Below are 25,315 nucleotides of genomic sequence, written 5' to 3'. Positions count from 1 at the left end.
ACTATTGTTCAAAAGTTTGGGCTTAGTACCTTTTTTTTTGTTTGTTTTTTTTTTTTTTTTTAAGTCTCTTGTACCTACCATATATGGCTGCATTTATTTAATCAAAAATATAGTCCAAATAGTAATATTGATATTACAACTCAAATGAACTTTTTATATATTTTAATATATATATGTAAAAATGTAATTCCCATGATGACGACAGCTGAATTTCCAGCAGGCATTACTCCAGTCTTCAGTGTCACATGATCTTTCAGAAATCAGTCTAATTTGCTGCTCAAACATGTATGATCACAGTGGAAAACAGTTGTGCTTCTTGATATTTTTGTGAAAACATTGATATTTACAATTAGAACACAATTATTTTTATTATTATTATATACAATTAGAATTCTGTGAGTAGAAAGCTAATTTGAAACAGATTTTTTTTGTAATGTTATTAATGCCTTTACTGTCACTTTTGATCAATTTAATAAGTCCTTGCTAAATCATTAAAAAAAAAAAACTTACCCCAAACTTTTGAACAGTATAAATTAATATTATTATATTTATTATATATTTCAGTAAACTGCAAAATATTCTACTGGTGGTGCCATATTATCTTCATGATGTATTAAAGTATTATGTATTTTCATAATGGTGCTTTTTATTGTAGTGAACCTCAAGGAATGTGCTACATTGAGACCTCAAATTTAGATGGAGAAACTAATCTCAAGATCAGACAGGTGATTTTTGCCCCCCCCCCCCCCCCCCCCCCCCCATCATACCTACTGTTTTAATTCATTAACTATTCAGCTAATTGTTTACTGGTGTGAATTGTATTACTTAGTGTTTTTCGTTATACTCAGGGTCTGCAGGTCACTGCGGACATGAAGGACATTGACAGTCTAATGCGTATCTCTGGACGGATGGAGTGTGAGAGTCCCAACAGACACCTTTATGAGTTTGTGGGCAATATTCGCCTGGATGGACACAGGTATGAGAAAATCAAAAGGCGGAGTGTGAGTGTTAAAGGTAAAATTTGACTTGAGGTAAATGAAAGAAAAACAAGCAATAACAGAAATGTTCAGGCTGACTTCAGCCTTGTCTTTCATAGTCTGAGATACTGATGAGCACGAGACAAGTTAATTTCAGCAGGAAGGGTTCGATCGATGTTGAAGAATGAAAATGTCTCACTGATACTCAAAGGCAGGTTTAATTGCGTATTGATATTTAGGAAGGAACAAATATACTTTATAAAATATCAAATTTGTTGTGTTTTCACTAAACTTCCCTCTGCATTTATTTATTTTTATCTAACATCACATTCTCTTGCTGTTATGCTTTTATTTTTTTGGTAGGGATTTATTTTTTAAAATGTTCATCAATTGTTGGGTTTGTTCCATATTTAGCACTGTACCACTCGGTCCTGATCAGATCTTGCTGAGAGGTGCACAACTCAGGAACACGCAGTGGGTCCACGGTATCGTGGTCTACACAGGACACGACACCAAACTCATGCAGGTAATTTATCTGCTTCAGTCCACATCAGTCGTATCCCAAATCCAGTTTCAATCTGAGAAATCTGAGTTTTGTGTCTCCAGAACTCTACGTCCCCCCCTCTGAAGCTTTCCAACGTGGAGCGCATCACCAACTTTCAGATCCTTGTGCTTTTTGGCTGTCTTTTAGCCATTTCATTGGTCTGCTCCATAGGCCAGACCATCTGGAAGTACCAGTACGGCAATGATGCCTGGTACATGGACCTCAACTGTAAGAACCAGACCCCCTTTCCTTCTGTCATGCTAGACCGCTTGCGTGTCTATGTGTGCTTTCATTTTTTTTTTTTTTTATTGTCAGTAATTTTCGTCTTCCCTCTATGTAAACAAATATGCATTGCATATGTGAATATTTGTCAATAAAAAGGGAAAGGAGAACTTTTCCCTTTTAGTTGTAAAATGCATAGACACATGAATGTATAAATGGTTGAATATCACGAACGCTGCTGTACTTTTTTCGTTCGTTTTGTTATCAGCTTGCTTTCTAACATTCTGTTTGGTTTGTGTTTTTTGTTTGTTGTCATTTTCTTAACAGCTCCAGGTAACAACCATTTAAAAACCCTTGGCCATCTGTGAATGACCCCTCCTTACTAACCCCTAACTGAAGCTCAGCTTTTGCTAAGCTACCGAAGCCACTTATATGGTTGCCCTACTTTGAGAGGGTAATTGCAGAGGACTGCACACACACCAGGAATCCAATGATAGGTTTTTCCCTTCCAGCTCTACACTGTGTAGACCCTCTTAATGCCTGATGTCAAAAACGTGCCTTCCCTTTCTTTATTTTGGTGACACGTTAAACACTTTGCAAGCTCCGGCTTCGGCCGCGCCAGCGTCCTTTCGCTCGTGCCTAACAAATGAGCCACGACAGTAAGCCTCGGACCCAAAGAAACACACGTGGAGAGAAGCGAGTTACCCACGGGTGCTGTCAGAGCAAGAGTTAGAAACGTGTTCCTGTGCAGAAGCAGAAGACCCTGGAGGTCAAACCGTGGCATTTTCTAAATGCCCCCTTTTCCTCTTACCGCTGTGTTTGTTATACTGGTGCTGACTGACGAGGCAGAAAAGGCCCAGCTCTGAAGAAGATGAGCAAATCCATGTTAATAGGCTTAATGCTTGGGTTGTAAAAGTACGATATTAAGAAACACAACACTGCCTTTAATTTTTAATGAGCAGTGATGGGAGCACATCTGTTGCATGCCTTGAGCATTGCAGGTAATTAAAAAAGAGAAAAATAAACAATTTTGTGCATCAACAAGAGGCGAAAATGTGTTAAATTGGTGGCAGGAGACGCTTGCAAATTGATTAACGTGACACCACCATCATTACTCTTGATTTAAATAGGAGGGGCTGTTTGTGTCCAAATCGATCGCAGCTTGTTTTATGGCCTACACCGTTCCCTTCTTGGTATGCTCTGAGAGTTCATTGAAAATGTCGTCAAACGCTGAGATGCACCACCATGAATGCTGGGTTCCATCTGTAATCAATTACATCCAGCGCAGTCATTTGGAAAGGAAATAACAGTGATGTTGGGTGCCATGTGAGGGAACAGTGAGGTTATAAAGCAGGTATCCATCATGAAATTGATTATTCCTCTAAAGGAGGGAGACTCTGTCTCATGTTTGTTATTTGCCCTCCTAGTGGAGCTGTAAAAGAGAGACGTGGCATTGATTTGTCGTTTACATGCTTTTGCAGATTAAACGTACTTTATAAACCAAGGACACTTCCTGCTTTTTCAGTCAGTGGTATAATCAAGGATTCATGATAAAACAATTAGGGTTAATAATAACTCCTGGAGGGAGCTACATTACCATTCCAAATTTAATTATTCTTAAAATAAATACTTGCATTTAGCAAGGATGCATTGAAAGTAAAGAGACTTGTAATGTTAGACAAGATTTCCATTTCAAATAAACACTTTCTATAAATAAAAAATAATTTAAAAAAGTATTACGTTTCCACAGAAATACTGCACAGAAAACTGTTTATAAATAAAATTGTAAAACATTAAAATTGAAAACAGTTATTTTAAATTGTAATAATGTGGAACAATATTACTGATTTTATTTATGTACATATGTATTTATGTAAGTAATTTTTTTTACTAAATAAATGCAGCCTTGATGAGCATAAGAGACTTCCTTCAAAAACATTAGAAACTCTTAATGACCCCAAATATTTTAATGGTATTGTAACCATTTAGCATTTCTATTAATTGAAATGGCAGTTGCACAAGAACAGAATTTGAAAACTTTAATTAGTCAGAATACAGACTTCATCTGAATGGCTGTCAACAGAGAAAAATGCAGCCAGATGGTGTAGTTATGACATCTGCAAGCTAACTGGGTCACGCTAACCAGCCAACTCTTGACCTCTTGGGCATGATTGGATCTATTTGGTTTTGTGCTGCTGGATGTCAGATTATGATTCATCCCCAGAGGTAAAAACAATGCAATAGCTGTGCTTGAAGGTTTCCAGATTGGGTTAGCAGGTGTACGCTGAGGGCAATGGATACACACCTTCCACTCATTAGTCTGAGTGCTGCACACTTCAGGCAGATGAGTAATTATTCATCATAAATAATTCATTTGACTTTGAACCCCTGTGATATTTTTACTCCGCTTCTGTCCCAGTATATATCCAAACCAACGCATGTGCCTCTATGCTGATGGGCCTCCAGAGCACTTGAGCAGCAGTCATTTGTTATGCATTCACGACACCTGCAACAACAGTCACCCATGTTGAACTCCTGACCATGAAATAACAGGTAGCGGGTTTTGTGCCGCACATATGCTGACGGGTGTCTTGAGAAGTGCTGACCCTGCAGTGAGACTCCTTGCTGCACTGATGTCAGTGGACCTGCAGTAGCTAAGAGAGATGGTGCAGCATCTTCCTGCATGCTTCAGAGTGTCATGTGACCATGTGCAGTGGTGAAGCTTAGCAATTAGAGATACATTTGCTTACTGTAGCCTTTTGAATGCAGATAATTTCTTCTTTATTGCCAACTTTGTGTTTGTTGGGTGTAGTTTTTTAACTAGATTATTCAATAGTCAGGAAATAAGTTTTGAGTAGTTTCCGATGCATCCAAAAATCTTCCACCAGGAAAGGTCTTCTTCAGCCGATATGCAAGAGACAGTCAAGCTTTGTTCAGTATTATTTGTACCATGTTTCGGATCTTCCAAATGATTGAGAAATCTCTAAATGTCACACCTCTCTGTTCGGCTCCATGTGATGGGAAGGTACTTTAGACTGGTCTCCCTCCTTTACACTAAAACACCCAAACTGATTGTCTTCCTTCCCCCACTAGCCAAATCCTCTTCCTCTCTCCGTGAGTCAGTTCCAATAGCAGTTGTATGATTGCCCAGCCTCTCTAGTTCTATGACTCTGTATGAGAAAAGCGCTCCCTCTCCTAACTGCTCAGAAAGAGAATTATTGCATTCTGCGGATCCCCAGGTAAAGCTTTTTATTCAGGCTTAAAGTCAATATGAAGTCAAAAAGAACCCATTTAAACGTTCTTGGTCTCGTTATGGACATTTTATCAGTGTTTAATGTTAACAAATGTGAGCAAAATACAATTTATGACTCACTGATTAACCTGAATTAGAATTTTATTTTTGTTTAAGGTTGTTTTTTGGATCTTGCTAATAGTTAATGAAGTAATTTAATGTATTTCTCTTTAAATATAATTTTAAACACGGTCATTATGCCAAAGTAAAATGGGTTGTGAATATTGTTTCATGTTGATTTTAACACTACGTGTGAGCTGTCTTGTGTCTGTGGTCTTATTTTTATTGATTTACATTTTTGTTTCTCTTTGTGCTGCTCTCTTTGTTAAATTTGATGTTTGATTAAGATTGAAAATCATGATTACCCACCCCCAGTGCATCGTGGGATAATGTGATGCTTTGAATCTTGCCCATATTGCCAAGGCTGCCGCTATGATGTCAAAGGATCGAGTTTAGCTACTAATTAATGGAGACCTAATTGGAGAATTGAATGTGAATTTGGAGGCTTACAGGAGAGATTGGGTGGAAAAGATGTATAGTGTTTGCACAACGCTCACACAGCGCTAGTGGAGCATTGCGGAAACATGGCAAATTAGACCAGATGAGCTTGTGGCATTATTGTCCTTCCATCATTTCTCCTCAGTCCACCCCATCCCATCATGCCTTTCATAGCTCAGAAAACTTTCTGTCAGCTTACTATCTCTCTCTCCTCTTCCTCCCCTCGCTCTTCTTTTTCCAGATGGTGGAGCAGCCAACTTCGGCCTGAATTTCCTTACCTTCATCATCCTCTTCAACAACCTGATTCCCATCAGTCTTCTGGTGACTCTAGAGGTCATCAAGTTCGTCCAGGCTTTCTTCATCAACTGGGTGAGTGTGAGGCTGAGCTGCGGGAGCTCTGTCTGTGTGATGAATCTACTGTCTTTGAAATGGAGACTGCCTAAACCTCCAGGTTCAATCCCAGAAAACTTCACAGCCCAAACGAAAGTGGAGCTTTATCAAAATAACCCATTTGAAGATGCCAAGTTGGATTTGGGGCAAGGCGCTTACAGCAAACAAGACGGAGTGTCAAGACTTTTGAGCGGTTGTTTCATTCCTTATGTTTTGATTGACAGAGTATGAAAAGAGTGGCGTATGTTTTGGGAGTCCAGATGGCAAGGTATAAATAGAAAATGGTTGTGATTATTAATTCTGCCTGCTGATTTTTAGGACACTGACATGCTGTATGAAGTCAACAACACACCAGCTATGGCCCGGACATCAAACCTGAATGAGGAGTTGGGACAGGTACTGCTTGCCCTCGCGTTCAGAAATAAACAAAATAAAGATCAAAAATGAAAAAAATTACATTTTATATTTGTAAACACTAATTTCGTGCAATTATGCATAATACATACTACTGTTCAGCTGAAATTAATACTTTTATTCAACAATGTTTCTTGAGCACCAAATCAGCATACTAGAATGATTTTTTGAAGAATCATGAGAGACTAAAGCCTGGAGAAATTGCTGCTTTAAAAATGTATTAAAATAGAAAACAGTTTGTTTATATTGTAATAATATTTTGCAGTATTACTATTTTTGTGTTTTTTCAAAAACAAAATCGTCTAAAAAATGGGGAAAAAAATCTTATTGACCACAAACGTTTGAACCGTACCGTAGTGTATTGATTCCATATTGATTATTGACTGTTATTTAAAATTTTATTTATCAATATTGTTTGCCAGTATTGGATAGTTAATTGTTCTATTTTAATTTCCCCTGTTTTTGTCTTGTAGATCACCTTTGCTATCATGTAATGCTCATTTTAAATTCATCTTTGAAAGCACTGATTATTAAATAACACTGTTTATGTAATCTGTAGCAGATAACAAAATGTGTTTTTATTTTTATTTTATATTTTTTTGGTATCAGCCATTCATCAGCCACAACACAATTGATCAGTTTAGCTGTAATGCTTAGAATTTTATTAGGGAATACAGCCTAATGACAGTTAATCTGTCTTTCTGTTGCACTGTGGAGCTACTACAAATTCCTTGTGTGTGTAAACATACTTGGCCAATAAAGCTCATTCTGATTCTGATATAATAAAGGCCCACTTTTCACAATCTAGTATATTCCTGACGCATTAAATCAAGTCCCTCCTTGCATTTTTTTGTAGAATATTCGGTTTCATGCAGAATAAGTTGCATTACGGAAGTAAAATGGGTTGAAAATATTTACTTTAAGTGTAACTACTTCATTAACTCTAGTTTATTGCTCTCTCTTGAAACCAGGTGAAGTACATCTTTTCGGACAAGACAGGCACCCTGACCTGCAACGTCATGCAGTTTAAGAAGTGCACAATTGCAGGCGTGGCCTACGGGTAAGGCTCTGTTTCACATTGCTTTCATAATCAGTAGAGTGTACATCTGGCTCTAGCTGTATTGTCCTCAGCTCCCTTGTTAGCAGCTGCCTCGATGCTTCCCTGCACAGCCAGAGCGATTCTATAAATATCAGAGAAGGGAACTCACAGATTTTGTTCCTTTTTTAACATGCTTAGATAGGAACACTGTGTTTCTGGTTGCCTATTTTTGTAACTTTGGACATTTTTATGGGGCATGCATGCATATATATATATATATATATATATGCATGCGCGCGCACACACACACGTACCTATGATGAAAATTACAGGTCTCTCCATTCTTTGTAAGTGGGAAAACTTGAAAAATCGGCAGTGTATCAAATACTTATTTGCCCCACTGTGTATATATGTATGTGTGTGTGTGTGTTCTAAAACTAGACATAAGCTTAAAGTGTTATGGAAGATTAAGTTTTCACTGTGCTACTGCTGATACCATGCGAGTGTGTTTTGAAGAAATGTTCATCAGCGTGCTCAGCATGTGGCAGATGAGACAACATAAGATGGCATAGCTCTCTTCCGTGTCTGTGTTTTCCCTTCTCACTGGATAGATTTTATGACCACAGTGATGTTTATGGTAAGCAGTCTACGAAAGATGAGGCGTATTGGACGAGGTCACATCGAGGCCATGGTTCTGAGCTTATTGGATGTTTACATGTACAAGGACTTCAGATCTTATCACAGACTTGCCAACCATCACAAAATACAGCCTTATGTTCACATTCAAGTTTATTGGTGTCTCTTTATGTTCTGCATTTGGAGAATAAAGCACATGGCGGCAATATCAGAGCTGGATCTAAATGATCTCTAGCATTAGGAGCAACATTAATCCTATTAGCTCAATTAAAACTCTTTTGAGATGAGGAGATTCAAGAGGCATTTCCTCTGTGACACTTAAAGGAAGACACTCACTGGAAATGTTAAAGTCGTTATGTTGAACAAGATTTGCATTTCCAATGCTAGTGCTTCCAAGGCAGCAAAATAATAGCGTTAAAGTTTGGTTAGTCGTTTGTTTGTTTTTTTGAAAGGGGTGGCTATATTACACCGGCCTCAGGCCACATTAGAGTTTGAACTTGCACTAAAGGATCCAGCTGAATTGAGTTAATATTCTTTATTGATACAAGAGATCAGTCTTTGATGTTTTTTTCCTCTGTTAGTAATATGTCATTTGCTGTGTAAGGATTAGCCCTTATTTTAATTTAGCTTTTAGGGAATCTATATTTAAGATTCAATATTGATATGATATCAATCAAAACGTATAATTTCTAAGGTTTTAACGACTTGTCCAACTAATCGTTAAATTCAGTATATCTTTAACCATTTCGTTTATCTTATTCGTGGCCAGCGGTAAAACAAACCAAATAGTACTTTATCAAAATTCATGAGCATAGGTAACGCAATCTTTGGCAAATAGTTTAAGACTTGAAAATCACACAGCACCAGACACAAGATTTCTTAATAAATAAAGTTTATTTGCTACTCTACAACACTACTAAGCTAAGATAACGCAAAACAGAATACGTAAACACACAAACACACATACACGCTGCAGGCAATGAATTGTTTTGATTCGAAGAGAGTTTAAGGTTCTAATGCTCGTTTCCAAGAATGCTCTAACTTCAACCTGAGGGAGTCACAAGCAAGGAACTTTACTATCTTTACTCTTAAAGATGAATGCAACCAGTTTCCAGCAGAATTATGAAGAACTATTTGATTACTTGCTCTGAGTTGTTTCGTTCCTTTCCTGGTTGAGGGAACCCCGGGTGCAGATTGGCTGCTGAAGTCGTCGTTGCGTGATGTCACTGGGGATGCCCTCTTGCAGTTGGTTGGTTTCTCTGACGTGATGACGCTCTTAGGAAGTCTGTTTAGAGTTCTTTCGGCCTCAGGTGTTAAAGTTTCTTTGGTCAGAGCTTTGAAGGCATGTGTGGATCCTCGCCAGATGGTGTATGGCTGAGAGCGCTTAACAGCCGAAGTTTCAAACAGCGCGCGAGCAAGCAGCAAGCAACAAGCAAAGCTGGGCGTCTGTCTTTAACGGGCTAACTTCAGTCCGCCCCTTTTGCTGTTTGATCCAATCACAAGTGTTTCTGTAGGGCGGAACCCCGCCCCGCACAGCTCAGTTTTCCGTGCATAAATGAAGAATATGTCCTAGCAGATCCCTATAAGTGTTTTAATCATACATTATGATGAGAAAAGTCAACTTTCATCCACACCAAATTATTGCTGACGCAACTAGCTTTCATTCAAAATCAAACAACAGGTATTTAGTATACACAAAGTACATACCTTAATTCTATATACTACATGGGTTAATGCATCGATTAACATGCTACCTTCTAAATAATCACACCAAGCATATGAAAGACATAAGATACAACGTTAGTATGTATTGTCTTTTGAGTATATTGTTTTAATAGAAATGAAAGTCAATAAAAGTTTGGGTGTTCTTTGCACAAGAAAAAAAAAACCGCATTGCAGGGAGGACGAAAGGGGGAGCTATCTGTGAGACTTCAATGCCCAGTCTCATCATAAAAGCGTCTCTCCTGGTTGATACAATCATTGAATTACATGTTAAGCAGTCGGGAGGTCGTGTCCAGATCCAGAGGTCTTTGTCCAGTTTCTGGTTGAATTATGTTGAAGTGATGAGAGAGCCACTGTAAACCTGTTTCTGTTCTGGAATGCGTCCAGATGCTCCCTCAAATTTATCCTGGTTTTTAGAGGTCTCCTGAGATGAGGAGATTTAGGGCAGGAAATCGGCCAGCCAGTCAAAGGCAGATGCTGGGAGTGGAAGTCTTGACTCCTGCTAAGGAATGTGCTGTCTTGAAATTATTTTGTGTGTGTGTGTGTCCTGCTCTACAAGCCATTACAGCTGTGTGAATTCACAGGTTAGACTTCAAACGTGACCTTGTACTGAGTAAAACACAAGACAAACTTGTGAGCTGTGTATGAGAATCAACGTGCAAACAATTATACTTTATAATTTATACACTACCATTCATCACATATCACTACTATTCAAAATGTTGGGTCTGTAAGATATTTTAAAGGGGTTATTGGATGCAAAATTCAGTGTGTGTTGGAAGTGTGTGTATACATCCATCCTATAATGATAAAAATCCACCGTGTCTTTTTTTCTTAAATCCCTGTTTTAAAATCCTCTTTCTCAAATTAGGCTGTTCTGAGATTCCTGTCAGAATGACGTAGTTCTGTACAGACCGCTCCCACGATAGTTGATTGACAAGGCCGTCTTACCTTAGCTGTCTGCCATTGCATTGGCTCCGGTGCAGGGGGAAGACAAGATGTCTCCGATTAAGCGATTGAGATGTTTTGTTGTTGGATGTAATACTAATAATGAACATAGAAGTCGTCATTTACTCCCGACATCTGAGCCGCTGAAGACGCAGAGGATTAACGTTACTTTTGTTTTGAAGGGAATGCGCCGATCCCGATCTGTATAAGGGTCTTTTTTGAATCTTTGCAAATCGCCTTTCCTTATAACGTGCTAGTTAGCTAGTTTCGCGGCTAAAGTAAACAGTACTTCTCGTCACCCCACGGAAGAGAGGGGCTGGGTGAGCAGAGCTCATTAGCATTTAAACCAACATGGACTAGAATGGCTTGCTAAAAGCAGAGCTGATTTTGTCAAGGTGAAGGTGGTTTTTACATGACCATTGAGAAATTTTTAACCAAAGTATCATATCAACTTATATCAGATGGGCATCCGATGACCCCTTTAAAAATAGTTTTAAAAGAAGTCTTATGCTCACCAAGCCTGCATTTAAAAAAAATTATAAAAAATACAGTAAAAACTGTAGTATTATTAAATATTACAGTTTAAAATAACGGTTTTCTATTTTTTGTTTAAAAATTTAATTTCTTCCTGTGATAAAGGCAATGGCAATGATCCTTCACACGATACTTCAGAAGTCATTCTAATATTGCTGTCACTTTTGATCAATATGATGCCTCCTTGCTGAAAAAAAAAAAAAAAGAATGGTAGCGTATAAATGAAGTATGGATGGAATCTGTACATTAAGGAGTTTAAACTGAATTAAGAAAATAAGGATAGGGATGAAGGTCAAGAGTTTTTTTTATTTGTTTGTTTTTTTCCAAGACCCTCTGCGTTCCATCACCGAGAATATAACCAGCAAATCAAAGTAAGATCATATGAAGCTCTTACATTTTTACACTCTAATCCTACAGCCTTGACCTTTACACCAGCTAAATTACAAAGCAAGTCCTTGTCCTCCACCTCATGAATATGGATGCCATCTTTTATCAGCTTCAAATAAACTTGGTCCTGTTTGATGGTGCATCCCTCCTCCTCCTCTCCTCTTTTTGGGAGTCGGAGCGAGTACAGCCACCGCACCAAGTCATTGATGTTTTGAAGCGTGACATCTTTTCTTATAGTGAGTGGGGAAACTTGGTGCAAGCCCAAAGGAAGAGTTTGATGTGAAATATAGCCTAGATTTTTGACTTGACATGTTTGTTGGTCTGGAAAAACCAACATGCTGCTAGTGTAGCATGCTGGAGTCCTGGTGTTAATGCTGAGACGTGTTGACGTCTTTTATGTCTATCTTGTGTGTCATGTCAGAGTTAAATTTCTTGAAGCTCTTCGATTTTATTTCCACATGTCTTAATTTTAAGTTCTCTCCACTGACCCAAATAAAACTCAAGGCATCTCCTAAATCCACAGCGACTACTGAAGACTCCAGCACATCTTTTTTTTTTTTTTTTTTTTATTGTTCATTTATACTTTTCAAACCTTTTAAATCTTGTCAACTCTTGTAAACAAAGGAGTGGGGTTATTTTAGTATCATTTTATATATTATTATAGTAATTATTAATATTTTGAATTGGCTTTCATTTTTAGATTTTCTTTTTTTTATTTTAGCAATTTGCTTTTTAGTAGTTAATTTTTTAGCATTAAAAAAATATATTTGGCTTTAATTTATTTTTTAGTAATTTTAGTACTTCAAACTAGTTTTCTTCTAAAATGTATGTTATTTTTTCACTTTTGTTTCAATTAATAAAGATAGTATTAGTTTCATTATAACAATGCTGTTCATTGGACGTGAATGCTGTGCATTGGACTGTTTTCTGTCCTTGTAGTCTTAATTTCAGACATTTATAGCCATATGTCTCATGTAAAACAGATCTGAAATTCTCAAGAAAGGGTGTGATGTTTTGTTTTTCCTTGACCTGCTCTGCCATGTCTTTTGTCCCCTCCACTTGTGTTATGTTGCACAGCTAATTAAATAGAACAGTAGTTAATGAAAAAATCCCTTTGGGTGAAGATGTTAATTAATTTGATGAGCTTTCATGGAGACACGATGGCCAAAGTGCTCTCTAGCCATCAGCACTAGAGAAATTGTATCTTATCATATTTTTTCCTTTATTTCTTTTGCTTTTATTATTACAAGTTTTGGACTGTAATGACTGTGCTTGGCATGTGAAGCTGTGCAGTTTTTTATGGATGGTAATTTGCGCTTCCTTTTCTTTGCCAAATCCTCATCTTTTGCTCAGCTTATTTATAGGCCTACAGCAGGGTCTCCACTGGCCCCATCTCCTACAACTTGTTAAACACATTGACATGTGTAGCCTGGGTCTAACTTGGCATATTACTCAACATAGTGTATAGTCTCAGGCAGAAACATTGGGTGATTGACAAACAAGATGATTATATGGTTCAGCAAGAGTGCGGTTTACGCCACTTTTGTTGCTTGTTTTTCAATTATTGTGTGTAAATGTCCAGCTGTACTCACTCCCACCACAAATGTCTCATGGGTTAGTTTTGGTCTCATCTGTGCACATGGGACAGTAACTAATGAATGTGTTAAACATTACCTATTTAGGTCAGCTGGTAGTTGGAGGTCTGATTCCATATTGTCAGAATTCCTGAGAACTATTTGCATGTAAGACTATTTCATAAGATTATGCTATTGAATTCCCAGGTAGTCACTTGGCACTTTTCCCCAAAATGATACTTAGAAAATAAAGTACGCAAGTTTTTATGAAGCAAATTTTGATTTAAACCAGAGTTGATGACCCCCCCCCCCCCCCCCCTGGATAAATACAGAATATTGGATTGGATTGGATTCAATTTATTGTCATTGCACATGTAGGTACAAGGCAACGAAATGCAATAAAGAAGAGAATACAGCACAACATGAGGAAAGAGAGGAGAAAAAAATAGTCCTCACACTACGCTCCTGAACGAGAGTGCAGTGTGAGAACAGACAAAAACCTCAGCATAGAGCACAGTCAACACAGGAACATAACTTGCATAGTAATCCAATTCAGACGAAAACAGCCATTCGGCCTGCAGCCATTCTCTGCAGTATTCATCTGGGGAGTTAGATTCCAGAACAACCTTGCCAAGCTGTCTGTTGTTTTGGGAAGCCGAAAGAGATAAGATTGTTTGGTCTTTGGGCGAAAAGCTGCCTTTTAATTTCACAGCTTATTCTCATTGTCCATTCTGATCTCCTTGTCCATCAATTTTCCTTTCCAAAGCCGAGAGCTTATCCGTGATCGAATCCATATTGCGGTTAATAGTCTCTGTTTCAGAGTTGACCGCTGCCAACTGCTTCAATCATGACGGGCAGCCTTGTGAGGTTTTGGACAGCTTTTCCCGTCTCCTGAATTCTCCGATAACAGGGTAACACCTAATCCAAACAGCAGAAACCCAGTTATCATGGTTCCGAATAGGTAGATGTCTTCAATGTCCTCCACGGAAAGAGCCGCCAGACACACGACCCGCCACCTCTCCCATGCGTCCATCGTGTAGCCAGCTGCGAAAGTCCCAGCAGGACACTTGGGTTCTCCCGATCCCAAGATGGTGTCAATTGCATTAAGAGACCAGTTGATCAGATCCATAATTTCGGTTTTGTAGAATATTGCGGAGAAAGTCTCTTCAGTGTCAGACAAGGACAAGACAGGAGAGAGCAAGCAGGGGTGATAAGGGCAGGGAGGGAAGAAAAATGTGACCGCCTTCGATGAGAGCCAAACGAGAATATGCATTACAATGCACAGACTGTGCACAGTACATAAACATTTTTAAATGATACGATAAAAAAAAAAAAATTCATTGTTTTTTTTAAACTTTTCAAAAGTTTCTTAAACAACAGCTATACTGTGTGACCGTACTGAACACCACTGTGTGTGTGTGAGAGAGAGACAAGGCCAATGCATTAAAACAGTTCAGTTTAATCACAGTTCTATATTAATGCTTTAATGGATGCACACACTCACACACCACTTGCGGATGTAGGGGTGGGGCAGAAATCTGATTGGCCCCTGAAGTGCCCCTGTCCTGTCACTCATCGCTGATTTACGTTAGCGTTAAGTCGTTTGAAATTCAACCTGTGTAGAGCATTTTAATAAGCTTTACTTGTAAATATGAAGGTACATGTGTATAGCCCTGACAGATTTAAAATTGTAATTTTGGGCACCCCTGAAATGGGTCGCGTCATTGACATTACCTGATGTTACAAAGCACCGCTCATTCAAGGACGTGCATTTATTGCATAGACGGCGCAAGAGCATAACGTACAGTAAGTGTCTAACACGAATGTGTACAGTTCAATTGAATAATACAATTTGCGCTATTTAACTTAATGCTGTTGAATCTACTTTAAAAAGCAAACTTTTAGCTAAAAAGCGTGCGGTTTCTCGGGTTGGAAGTTGTTCGTTACTATAGCAACATTAGGTTGCAAGCGCGTTTTCTTTCAGAATCATCACTGACATGTAGAAAAACTAGCATTCTGTTTAAATTGAAAGTAAGATAAAGAGCCTCATGCCACACAGACCCGGTGTGCTAAAACTGTTTGGCTGAAAATAGTGGAATAGTGTGGAAAAGTGCATAAAATTCTAATGTAGTCTGTGTGGAAGCATCGTATGATTCTCGGTAACACTGCAATAAGGATTGAAACTATTACCGGTTTCACGATGAAATTTCGACGGTTAGTTTTACTGTTTTACATTTTAATTATCATTAAAACTGAATTTGATTATTGCTGTAATGTATGGTGCAATTCACACTCTAAGCCAGAGGGCGCAGACTCGTATAACTCGTAGACGTTATCACAGGATGAAAATAATGTTTTTTTTTTGCCTCATTAATAAGAAGCCTCATCAGATTGCATAAGTTGTTTCAAACACTCTTTTTAGTAAAAACAGTAATAATAGTCTTGTTTTGATGACTAAACATGCTAGCCCTTATGCAAATAGGAACAATTATATTTTATGAATACTTTAGGAAAGATAATCAACTTGAGACCAAAGGAATGTTTTTTTTTTTTTTTTTTAAGTTTGACCAAAGAAATGTGGGATCAAACAGCATAAGCAGAAAGTTTTCAATAAACAATGGGCAATAAATAAAAGACATTAGCATCATGATTAAAAACATTAAGTCTCCTATCGGGAAGAAGTGTGACTGCGCATGTAGACAAAGCAGTTTGGGAAGCACAAGACTATAAACTGCATGGATGCTTAGATAATGTGAGTAACTATTAGTTAGCATTTTAGAGTCCGCTCTAAACAAAATCACATGGCATTCTCTAAAAAATATTTCATGAAACTTAAGAGTTATAGTTATCTTCAGATTTGAAAAAGAACATGGTCAGATTTTACCTGCATTGTGTTTCTAGACAGCAACAAGGCTAATTTTATATTTTTTGTCAAAAGTATTTAATGTAAATAATATTTATAATAACTGTAAATTCAAGCCAATGTAGCTATTTTTCTGACTTAAGGACAACAAGCTGCCAAGTGTCTTCTTTAAATTGACACTACCATTATACTTTTTAGACATTTCCAGTATTATAATAATACTGATAACCGTGATCAATTTGGTCACTATAATCGTGATAAAATTGTCATACCGTTTCATTTCTACGCTGCAATAAGGTTGAACAATGGTTAACAACACATACAGAACAAAGCATTTTATTTTAATTTCCCATGTAAATGTTTATATATACATTTATAATTACATTATTTATTTTTAACAATAAGATATGTAGTGTCAGTTTCTTACAATGTTCAAGAACAACATTAAGCTGTACATATTTTATTTTATCATATGTTCATGAATGTTCTTCGTCGTTGGAACTCAAAACTCAACAAAGTGTGAAAACGAACTCCAAATTGGCAGGGAAGTGTATATATATGTGTATATGCATATATAATGTATATGTATATGTATACGTATGTGTGTGTGTGTGTGTGTGTGTGTATGTGGTGTATCAAATGTATCATATTTGATATAACTGGCTTTTATGGCTATACATTATGATATAAGAGAGTATGGAGGTCATAGTAAAAAATAAAAAAGTACATTTTTTTTTCAGTTTTATTCAGACCTATGAAACGGGGTAAAATATATGCAATTTTGTGCAGATATTTATATGACTGTAACGTAAGATAAAATTCTCATAGCTTGTGGGAGGCAAAACGTATGCAATGTAATACAATGATGGTTGAAAAGACCAAGATAATAGAAGTTATGAAAACTTATGGAGCTGGATCTAGGCTTTAACATATCGATTTTGGGTCTGGCATTGATTCCGACTCTGCAACTTATTTAAATCTTCAGCATGAACAGCCATGATCTTTACCAACTAGGCTGCACCACCATTTTAACAAGTACTTTTGAGAGTGTCTCTTTGAAGTGAGCTGAAGTAGTGCAGTTCTGCAGGGATGCTTCCGTGCAAGTGTCTCAGGAGCCCTACTGCGATTCTCCTCTTTTCTCTGTCCACCTTGTTGCTCAAAGCTCTTTTTCTCGGTAACAACCCACAGGGCCTGACACGGCTAGCATTTGTCATTTTTAAAGCATGTTTGTTTTAAAAGACCAAGTACCACCCGTCTGCAGAAATCTCTCTTGTTTGGATGGTGAAGAAGTCGTCGAGTCAAATACCTGCAGGACTTGTGTTGGCCTATATTAGCGTAAATGCACTGTTCCCCCCTGCTGAAATTCAGTTCTTTTGTTTCGGCGTACTAAACAATTCTCTTCCCCCTGAGGCTGATGGTACAGAGATATGTGCATGGCCAGTCAACCTGCCTTTTGTTTTTATATTTTCTCTCAAGTCATAATTTGGATTTGAAATACTCCACGTGAAGCAATAGCAATGTTTTGAAGCAAAAGCAATGTTTTCAGCAATGTAAGATCATATGTCACCATGGACCACAAAACCAGTCTTAAGTGTAAATTTGATCAAAATTGAGATTTATACATCATCTGAAAGCTGAATAAATAAGCTTTCCATTGATGTATGGTTTGTTAGGATCGGACAATATTTGGCTGAGATACAACTATTTGAATATCTGGAATCGGAGGGTGCCAAAAAATCGAAATATTGAGAAAATCGCCTGTAAGGTTGTCCACTTGAAGTTCTTAGCAATGCATATTACTAATCAAAAATTAAATTGATATATTTACGGTAAGACAGTTACTAAATATTTTCATGGAACATGATCTTTACTTAATATCCTAATGATTTTTGGCATAAAAGAAAAATAATTTTGACCCATACAATGTATTTTTGGCTATTGCTACAAATATACCCGTTCGACTTAAGACTGGTTTTGTGTTCCACGGTCACACATCACATTGGACTTTTGTAGATTTTTCTCTTTTTTTTTTTTCCTATTACTTTTTTTTTTTCTTTTTTCTTTTCCTTGCCTCCTTCCTTCCTTCCAAATATTTTCTACAGATATTTTTTCAACTTGCATGCCAAACCCTTTTCAAAAAGTACTATGGCTGTGCCATGATAAAGTGATGTCATACCGTATATTTTGGTGTATACCATGACGGTGAATGATTTCAACATTAATGTACCATGGTATTTTTATGTAAAGGGGAATTCAAAGAATGGTTGGCACAAATACCATGACAAGTGGCACTCATTTGGTGTCATGTGCGCAATGCTTTTTCAAAATGCTTTCTACAATGCACTCAACTTCATTTAGTGCTCTTTTGTTCTCCTTTTGTGTAATATATATGCATTGCTTATTCTGTATAACTCCTTCTCTCACCAGTGTCTGGTCCTTAAACACTCGGTCAGGCCAGTGTCCACTCGTATAACAATGAAAAAAGCCCTCAACGCCCGAATTTGTTGACCGGAGCAAAGACCCGAGAATAATTTGCTGCTGTCAAGCCGGCAGCATTGGCTGTGTCTCCATATCCCAGCAGACAGAGTTTAGCAGCCAGCAGTTCATCCTCTGCCACTTTACTAGCACTGGCTTGTCTCACTAGTCTTTATATTGGCTAGTAAATAATGTAGTTATTTGCCTGATTATTTGACTTACAGTACCTTGGATTTGTGCTATTTAATTAGATAGATGCTGTTTATTGGCTAGTCATACTCCTTACCCTTCAAGCTCATGCGTTAGATTTGGCGTATGAAATCTGCTACATTGTTGGATGATTACTATATGGATAAATATTCTCACAAGAGTTTTTCCTTACAGTGAATGCATTTTTAATTACTTCATTTGGATCAGCACTCTTACATCATCACTCAAAAATCCCTTTCTTATTTTCTACTTTGCTTAACATGTTTGCCTCTGCAGAATTTTTTTTTTGCAAAAAATAGATGGGATTTTTTGAGTTCCATCTGTTCATGTTTATTAAAAATTAAATAATAAATATTAGGCCTATATAGATATCACAATAAATTAGTACCACTTTCTATTCAAAGTATATTGGCGTAAACCAGTTTCTATATATCTGATTGATTTGCAGTGGCAGACATGCAGGATAAAGATGCTGATTTCTGTTTTGTTCTGTATGTAACTCTCTTCACTCCACCCAACAGTCATGCAGCTGAAGTTGAGGATGGTAGTTTTGCGGAGGAGGACTGGTAAGGACCAACACCATTGGCTGTTTGTCTTATGCTTCTGTGATGTGTTCTTTCTGTGACGCCTTGTGAGAAATGTGGTTTGAGCCCTTTTCTTGTGATGTGGTTGTGTTTAGTGGAAACTCTAAACTGGTGTGAAGGCAGATGAATGTTGAATGTGAATTAATGATGAGCTGTTGTCTTCCGTGCTGTGCTTGTTTGATTAAATCTGATTAATCTCTTTCCGTCGGTTGTTTTGGGCTGTACTGTATGGAACAGCATCAGGTGTTTTCTGTTGTAGAGAGAGGCCAGATGCAGTTTCCCTTTGATTTCTCAGGACCAACTTGTTTATTGTATATTAAAGTAATTTTCATATAATTTAGCACAATTTAGCAGACTTTTTCAGATTTCAGACTACTACTAGTTGCAGGGCAAGTCCCTCTGTGTAGCCTGTAGTTAAAGGTCTGATTAAAGAACACTGTGGTGATTCAAATAGATTTGTGATCAGTCTCCAACTCAAGTCGATTTGGCTTGGTATTGAACTTACAGGCTTTGAGCAGCCGAGATCCTGAACCATTAGGCTACAAAACCATCTATGCCATGTGATGACACACTTTACAATTTGTAACTAGGACAGCCAAGCTCAAGACACATTCATTTTAGACAACACTGATAAATTATGAATGGGCCACCAACTTGAAAGTTTAACTTCCCACTTGGATATTACAGAAATATTTCTGAGAGCAGTGGAGATGTTATCCCCAGAGTATATGAGAAGTAGAAACTCTTACTGAGTGTGTGTGTGTGTGAGAGAGAGAGAGAGAGAGACAGGATCACATGGAGTCAGCTGTCATCACTGTCTGTTTTTGTGACTCTGTTCCCCTTTCGAGCTTGAACTGATGGTAAAACTATGGACATTATTAACCGTCTTTACATTTATTTTGAAAGATGAAGCTCACGATTATGGAAAGGGGCGTTACATTTCAGACGAGTGCTTGCGTCAACATGTATGTAAAAGTTAAAGCGTCAACGTATTCTGTTACACCAAATACACAAAATAATGATCTTTAAAAAAGCCTCATATGACCCCTTTAAAACAAGTTGAGAACTCAAAAATCTGCTGACGCTGGTTTCCTTAAACTTTTTAAGTTTGCTCAACTTTTTATTTTAATTTTTTTTTACAATGCTGTAAAAAATTAAACATTGAGAGAACTTAAACGTTTAAGGCAACCAGCTTTAGCAGATTTTTTAGTTTTCTCAACGTGTTGTTTTAAGTTTAAACATCAAAATGTTGCGAGAACTCAAAAATCTCCTAAAAAAATAAGTTGAGAGAACTCAAAACCCTGCTGAAGCTGGTTGTCTTAAATTAAGTTTGCTAAATTTTACAGTGTAGTAATGAGTAGTGTCAGTTGAAAAAATGAATAATCCTTAAATAGGCTTAATTTTCTTAATGCTAAATATATTTCCTTTTTTATAATTGTTTTTTTTTTTTGGGGGGGGGGGGGGGGGTTGAAGGTGTACTAATCAATTTTTGCCAAACGATGTTGATATGTGTGACCCTGGACCACAAAACCAGTCTTAAGTGTCAATTTCTCGAAATTGGGATTTATACATGAATAAATGAGCTTTCCATTGATGTATGGTTTGTTGGGATCGGACGATATTTGGCCGAGATACAACTATTTGAAAATCTGGAATCTGAGGGTGCAAAAAAATTTAAATATTGAGAAAATCGCCAGTAAAGTTCTTAGCAATGCAATATTACGAATCAAAAATGAAATTATATATTTACGGTAAGAAATTTACAAAATATCTTCATGGAACATGATCTTTACTTGATATCCTAATGATTTTTGGCATAAAGGAAAAATTTATAATTTTGACCCATACCATGTATTTTTAGCTATTGCTACAAATATACCCCAGCGACTTAAGACTGGTTTTGTGGTCCAGGGTCACATATGAAAGCACCAAAACAAAACACGGCCATACCCCAACAGGATCTTGCCCCTATTTTGAAATCCCCGCCCCACACGTACGTACACAACCATGGCAACGACGATCGCGGAAACAAGTGAAGGTGACACAAGCATATTCAAACAAAAGCCAATATTTATTGTGTGAAACGAAGCAAAATGAACGTTACTCGCCTATCAAGAAGAAACGCAACCTCGACGTCCGCTTCCAGGCCTTCCTGCACCTTGAGTTCTCTCCACTGCTGGAAAGCTGCTCCAATATTTACGCGGGTCCTACCTCTTGCCTGATCGTAACCCTTCTTTGTAATATTTTGTTCCTCTGATATTTTCCTCTTTTTTTTTTTTTTTTTTTTTAATCTCCCATCTCTCTCTATCTATAGTCTATCTGCTAATTACCGTCCTGTGCACTCAAATTGAGCACTCTTCTCTCTCTATCATTACAAGACATGCCCCCTTACTGCTGATTGGCTACAAGTGTATTTTGGGATTCTGTCTGACACTGTGGTCAAAAGCGTTTTTCAGATGTTGCTTAGTGCACCTTTAAATTTGTCCTGTCCTTGTGAGATCTGTTGAATATATATATATATATATATATATATATATATATATATATATATATATATATATATATATATATATATATATATATATATATATATATATATATATGTATATGTATATATATATATATATATATATATATATGTATATATGTGTATATGTAAAATACGTGAATTAATAATTTTTTTATTACATTGTTGTTGCTGTTATTGTTGTTTTTCTAGCAGCGGTTTGCTGGGCTGTTTCTTTTTCTTGATTCTTTATGCTCAGAAATGTTCTAAAAGTTTGGCTTTTAAAATTACATTATTTCCAAAGGATCTCCATTATTAATGAAATCAATCTTTCACATGGACCCCATGAGTACAGACGTGGTCTCAGTTTGCACTTTGTGAAGAGGGGCTCTCTAGAGATCTCTGGTGTCTCTAGAGGAGCACTTTTACATTTAATATACATTTAATAAGCCCATCTGATATTGATAGTAAAATCTATCTTTAAGTCTGTCAGGCTTATTTAATAATTTTTTTAACTCAAAATATAACCTAATTCTGGATAGTGGTTCCACAAATTTGGAAATGGGTTTTTGTCAAATTAAATTAAACTGTGAATTTTAACCCCGATACTTTATCAATAAAATTATACATGTGGAAGAATCTCTTAGAGTCTAAGACAAAGTTCACTCAAAATGAAAAATTTCACCTTTGTCGTTCCAAACCTATAGGACTTGTGGAACACGAAAGATGATGGGACCAATTGATTTTCATTGTATGGACACTTGACAAAAAAACACAACTCATTTTTGAAAAAATATTGTTTGTTTGCAGAAGTCATACACAAATTGAAGGTGAAATTTTTCATTTTGGTGTAAATCATCCCTGTGAATATTAGTGAGCAGTGCATGAATGCTATGTTAACTGCAAGAAATTATGTGAAAAAAAAAAAATGTAGTCCTAATGCAGTTGGTTTAAGTAAACTTAGGTTTTGCAAATTTATATGAATTGCATGCTATGCAGTTTTGATTAAAACATTTAAATTTTTTTTGCAAGCAGAAGTTGCGTGTGTCAAGCAAGAAAAGCATACATAATGATTGCCGGAAGGACTGAGTTGCTTGTTTACGACAAAATATGAGAACTATTGTATGTTATTTCCAGATAAAAGCTTTCTGAAAATATTATCATTAACTAGCCTAATGCACTGAAAAATATATACAGTTGCTGTCTTTGTCTGAGCTGTGAGCATTGAGTCCTCAGGACAGGATTGTAACTTAATTTGAGCAGTGGAGCTTCATGTGCAGGGGAACAATGGAAACGTGTGTGCATGCTCTTGCGGGAGTTGTGTAAGCAACACACTGACATATGCCTCCTGCCCCTCCACCTCTGCTGTTTAATCCCTCTCATAAACACGCACACATTTAAACAATGTCTCAGTGGAGCTGTAATAGGATATGCTGCAATGGCCAGTGTGGTGTGCGTGATAGAGAGATAAATAAAGTGTTTATCTGTTATAGACCATTATAGTTCAAATGCTGCAGTAGATTGTGGGAGGGATATGAATGAATGAGCAAAATCGGGCCATCAAGGTCCGATAACTACAGTGCCGCATTCTGTTTCCATAGAGACAATTGCCCCTCCGGGCTTTCGATCACCAATAACAGGCTGTGTTTAGAATGGAATACTAGCGTACTGGATACTGCTTACTGTTTCTATAAATAGCATGTGAAGCTATATGCATTATGCAGCGTTAACAACCTCATTGCTACATGACCTTATTGCTTACACATTTAACTCAGTGGGGTCAGTAAGATTTTTTATTTTTTTCAATATTTTTAAATGATCTCTTATGCTGCTAAAAAAATAAAATAACTTTTCTTTTAGTATATTTTAAAATATATTTAAAAATGCAGTTTATTACTGTGATGGCAAGCTGAATTTTTAGCAGTCATTACTCCAGTCTTCAGTGTCACATGATCCTTCAGAAATCATTCTAATATGCTGATTTGTTGCTCTGCAACTATAAAAAAAATTATTATTAACATTAATGAAAAAAGTTGTAAGATTATATTTGTAGAAACTTTTTAAATAGAAATCATTTGTAACATTACTTTTGATCAGTTCAATGCATCCTTGTTGAATAAAAGTCCCCCCCCCCCAAAAAAAAAAAAATTCTAATATGAAAAGCTGTAAAGATGTGCATTTATTTACTAATGATAATTGGTAAATGTGGTGTATCATTATATTTCTTTGTGTAAATGCAACCTAGCATTTGCTTGAAGTGCTCTGTCAGCACGGCAGCAGTGATCCGAGTGTTCATGTTGCATGATATGCTGCTTTTTTGCATTCGGAAGCTTCCTTTTCTGCTTGTTGTACATTGAAACTAATGTTCGACCAGTGCATTTCAACGTGTTTAGAAACCTGTACCTTTGTGTGAGTGAGAGGAGCATGTCTGCACGTATCCCTGCACGTATTGAGGTGCTGAGAGACAGGAAATTGGATTTTGCTGGTGCCGACACAGTTTCATAATGCGCTTCTCTTAGTGTGATAGATTTGATTTTCCTCCTCCTCCTCCTTCCCCCCCATCTGTGATTTTGTCCTTACCTCAACATGACATCCTCAGTCTAAGAGACCAATCTCATCAACCACCGTTTGAATAATCTGCGACATGTTAAAATGCAACGGTGAGGTGAACAATGCTGTGACGAAACCCTGAAATTTTCCCCCCAGACTCACTTGCCAGAAGCCGAAAAACTGCACTAACCTTTTCATTGTCAGATTTATATGGTGCTGATTTCTGAGATTGCTGCTGCAGTGAGATGCTATGATCAAGTTTTCCACACAGGCTTGGTGCAGTGCTTGTATATAGTATTTAAATTGGTTCTTTAAAAATGTCATGTTCAGCATACGACCATAGATATGTCCACTACTGAGCCGTTGAATGGCCCATATATCACAGAGCTGCTAATCAATATCCTTCCTAAAAGTGCTGTGGTCTGCAAGGTGTAAATTCAGTGTACCTCTCTACTAGAGAAAGTGTCAATGGGCGGTCACATGATGCTTGTATCTACTCTAAAGCGATGCTTCATGAATAGTAAGAGGAGATGATTTTTTTAATGTTTATATATATTTTTTATGTATAATGCAAGAGTGTCTGATGATGTGGTAGTACTGTGGAAGTGGGATTCGGGGTGCTTTGGGTCAAAGGTAAGGAGCATGACATGAGAGGGAATTAATAGTAATATTTTGCAATGATGAGATTTCCCTGATGAAGGAGCTCTTTTGCATTGTTAAAATTGCTGAGACCTTTTTAGTCACCTCTTGTGGTTACTTTGTGTTAAGTTTGATTTAATAGCAAAAAACTAGGGCTGCTAACGACTATTTTTATTTCGATTAATATATCGACTAATTTATCGATTAATCTAAACGATTAATACCCACAAAAAAAATTACATTTTACCAAATGAAATCCAAATTTCTATGAAATCCTTTTTTTAAAGCAAAAGTAAAGTGCAACAGAGTGC

General features: G+C 37.0%; 1 protein-coding gene across 1 annotated transcript in view; it reads left to right on the top strand.

The window, feature by feature from the left end:
- Positions 1–25,315, top strand: part of LOC306883723 (putative phospholipid-transporting ATPase IA) — a 175,089-nt gene that overhangs the window by 71,946 nt on the left and 77,828 nt on the right. The window contains exons 8-14 of the mRNA XM_079439144.1: positions 656–725; positions 849–976; positions 1,392–1,503; positions 1,584–1,749; positions 5,775–5,902; positions 6,242–6,319; positions 7,309–7,397. Coding sequence (XP_079295270.1) covers positions 656–725; positions 849–976; positions 1,392–1,503; positions 1,584–1,749; positions 5,775–5,902; positions 6,242–6,319; positions 7,309–7,397 — 771 coding nt within the window. The remainder of the gene's footprint in view (positions 1–655; positions 726–848; positions 977–1,391; positions 1,504–1,583; positions 1,750–5,774; positions 5,903–6,241; positions 6,320–7,308; positions 7,398–25,315) is intronic.

Source organism: Barbus barbus, assembly GCF_936440315.1.
Source record: "Barbus barbus genome assembly, chromosome: 17".
In the NCBI taxonomy this organism is placed as follows: domain Eukaryota; kingdom Metazoa; phylum Chordata; class Actinopteri; order Cypriniformes; family Cyprinidae; genus Barbus; species Barbus barbus.
The sequence above is the reverse complement of the archived record's forward strand: the minus strand, read 5'-3'. Positions and strand labels throughout refer to the sequence as shown.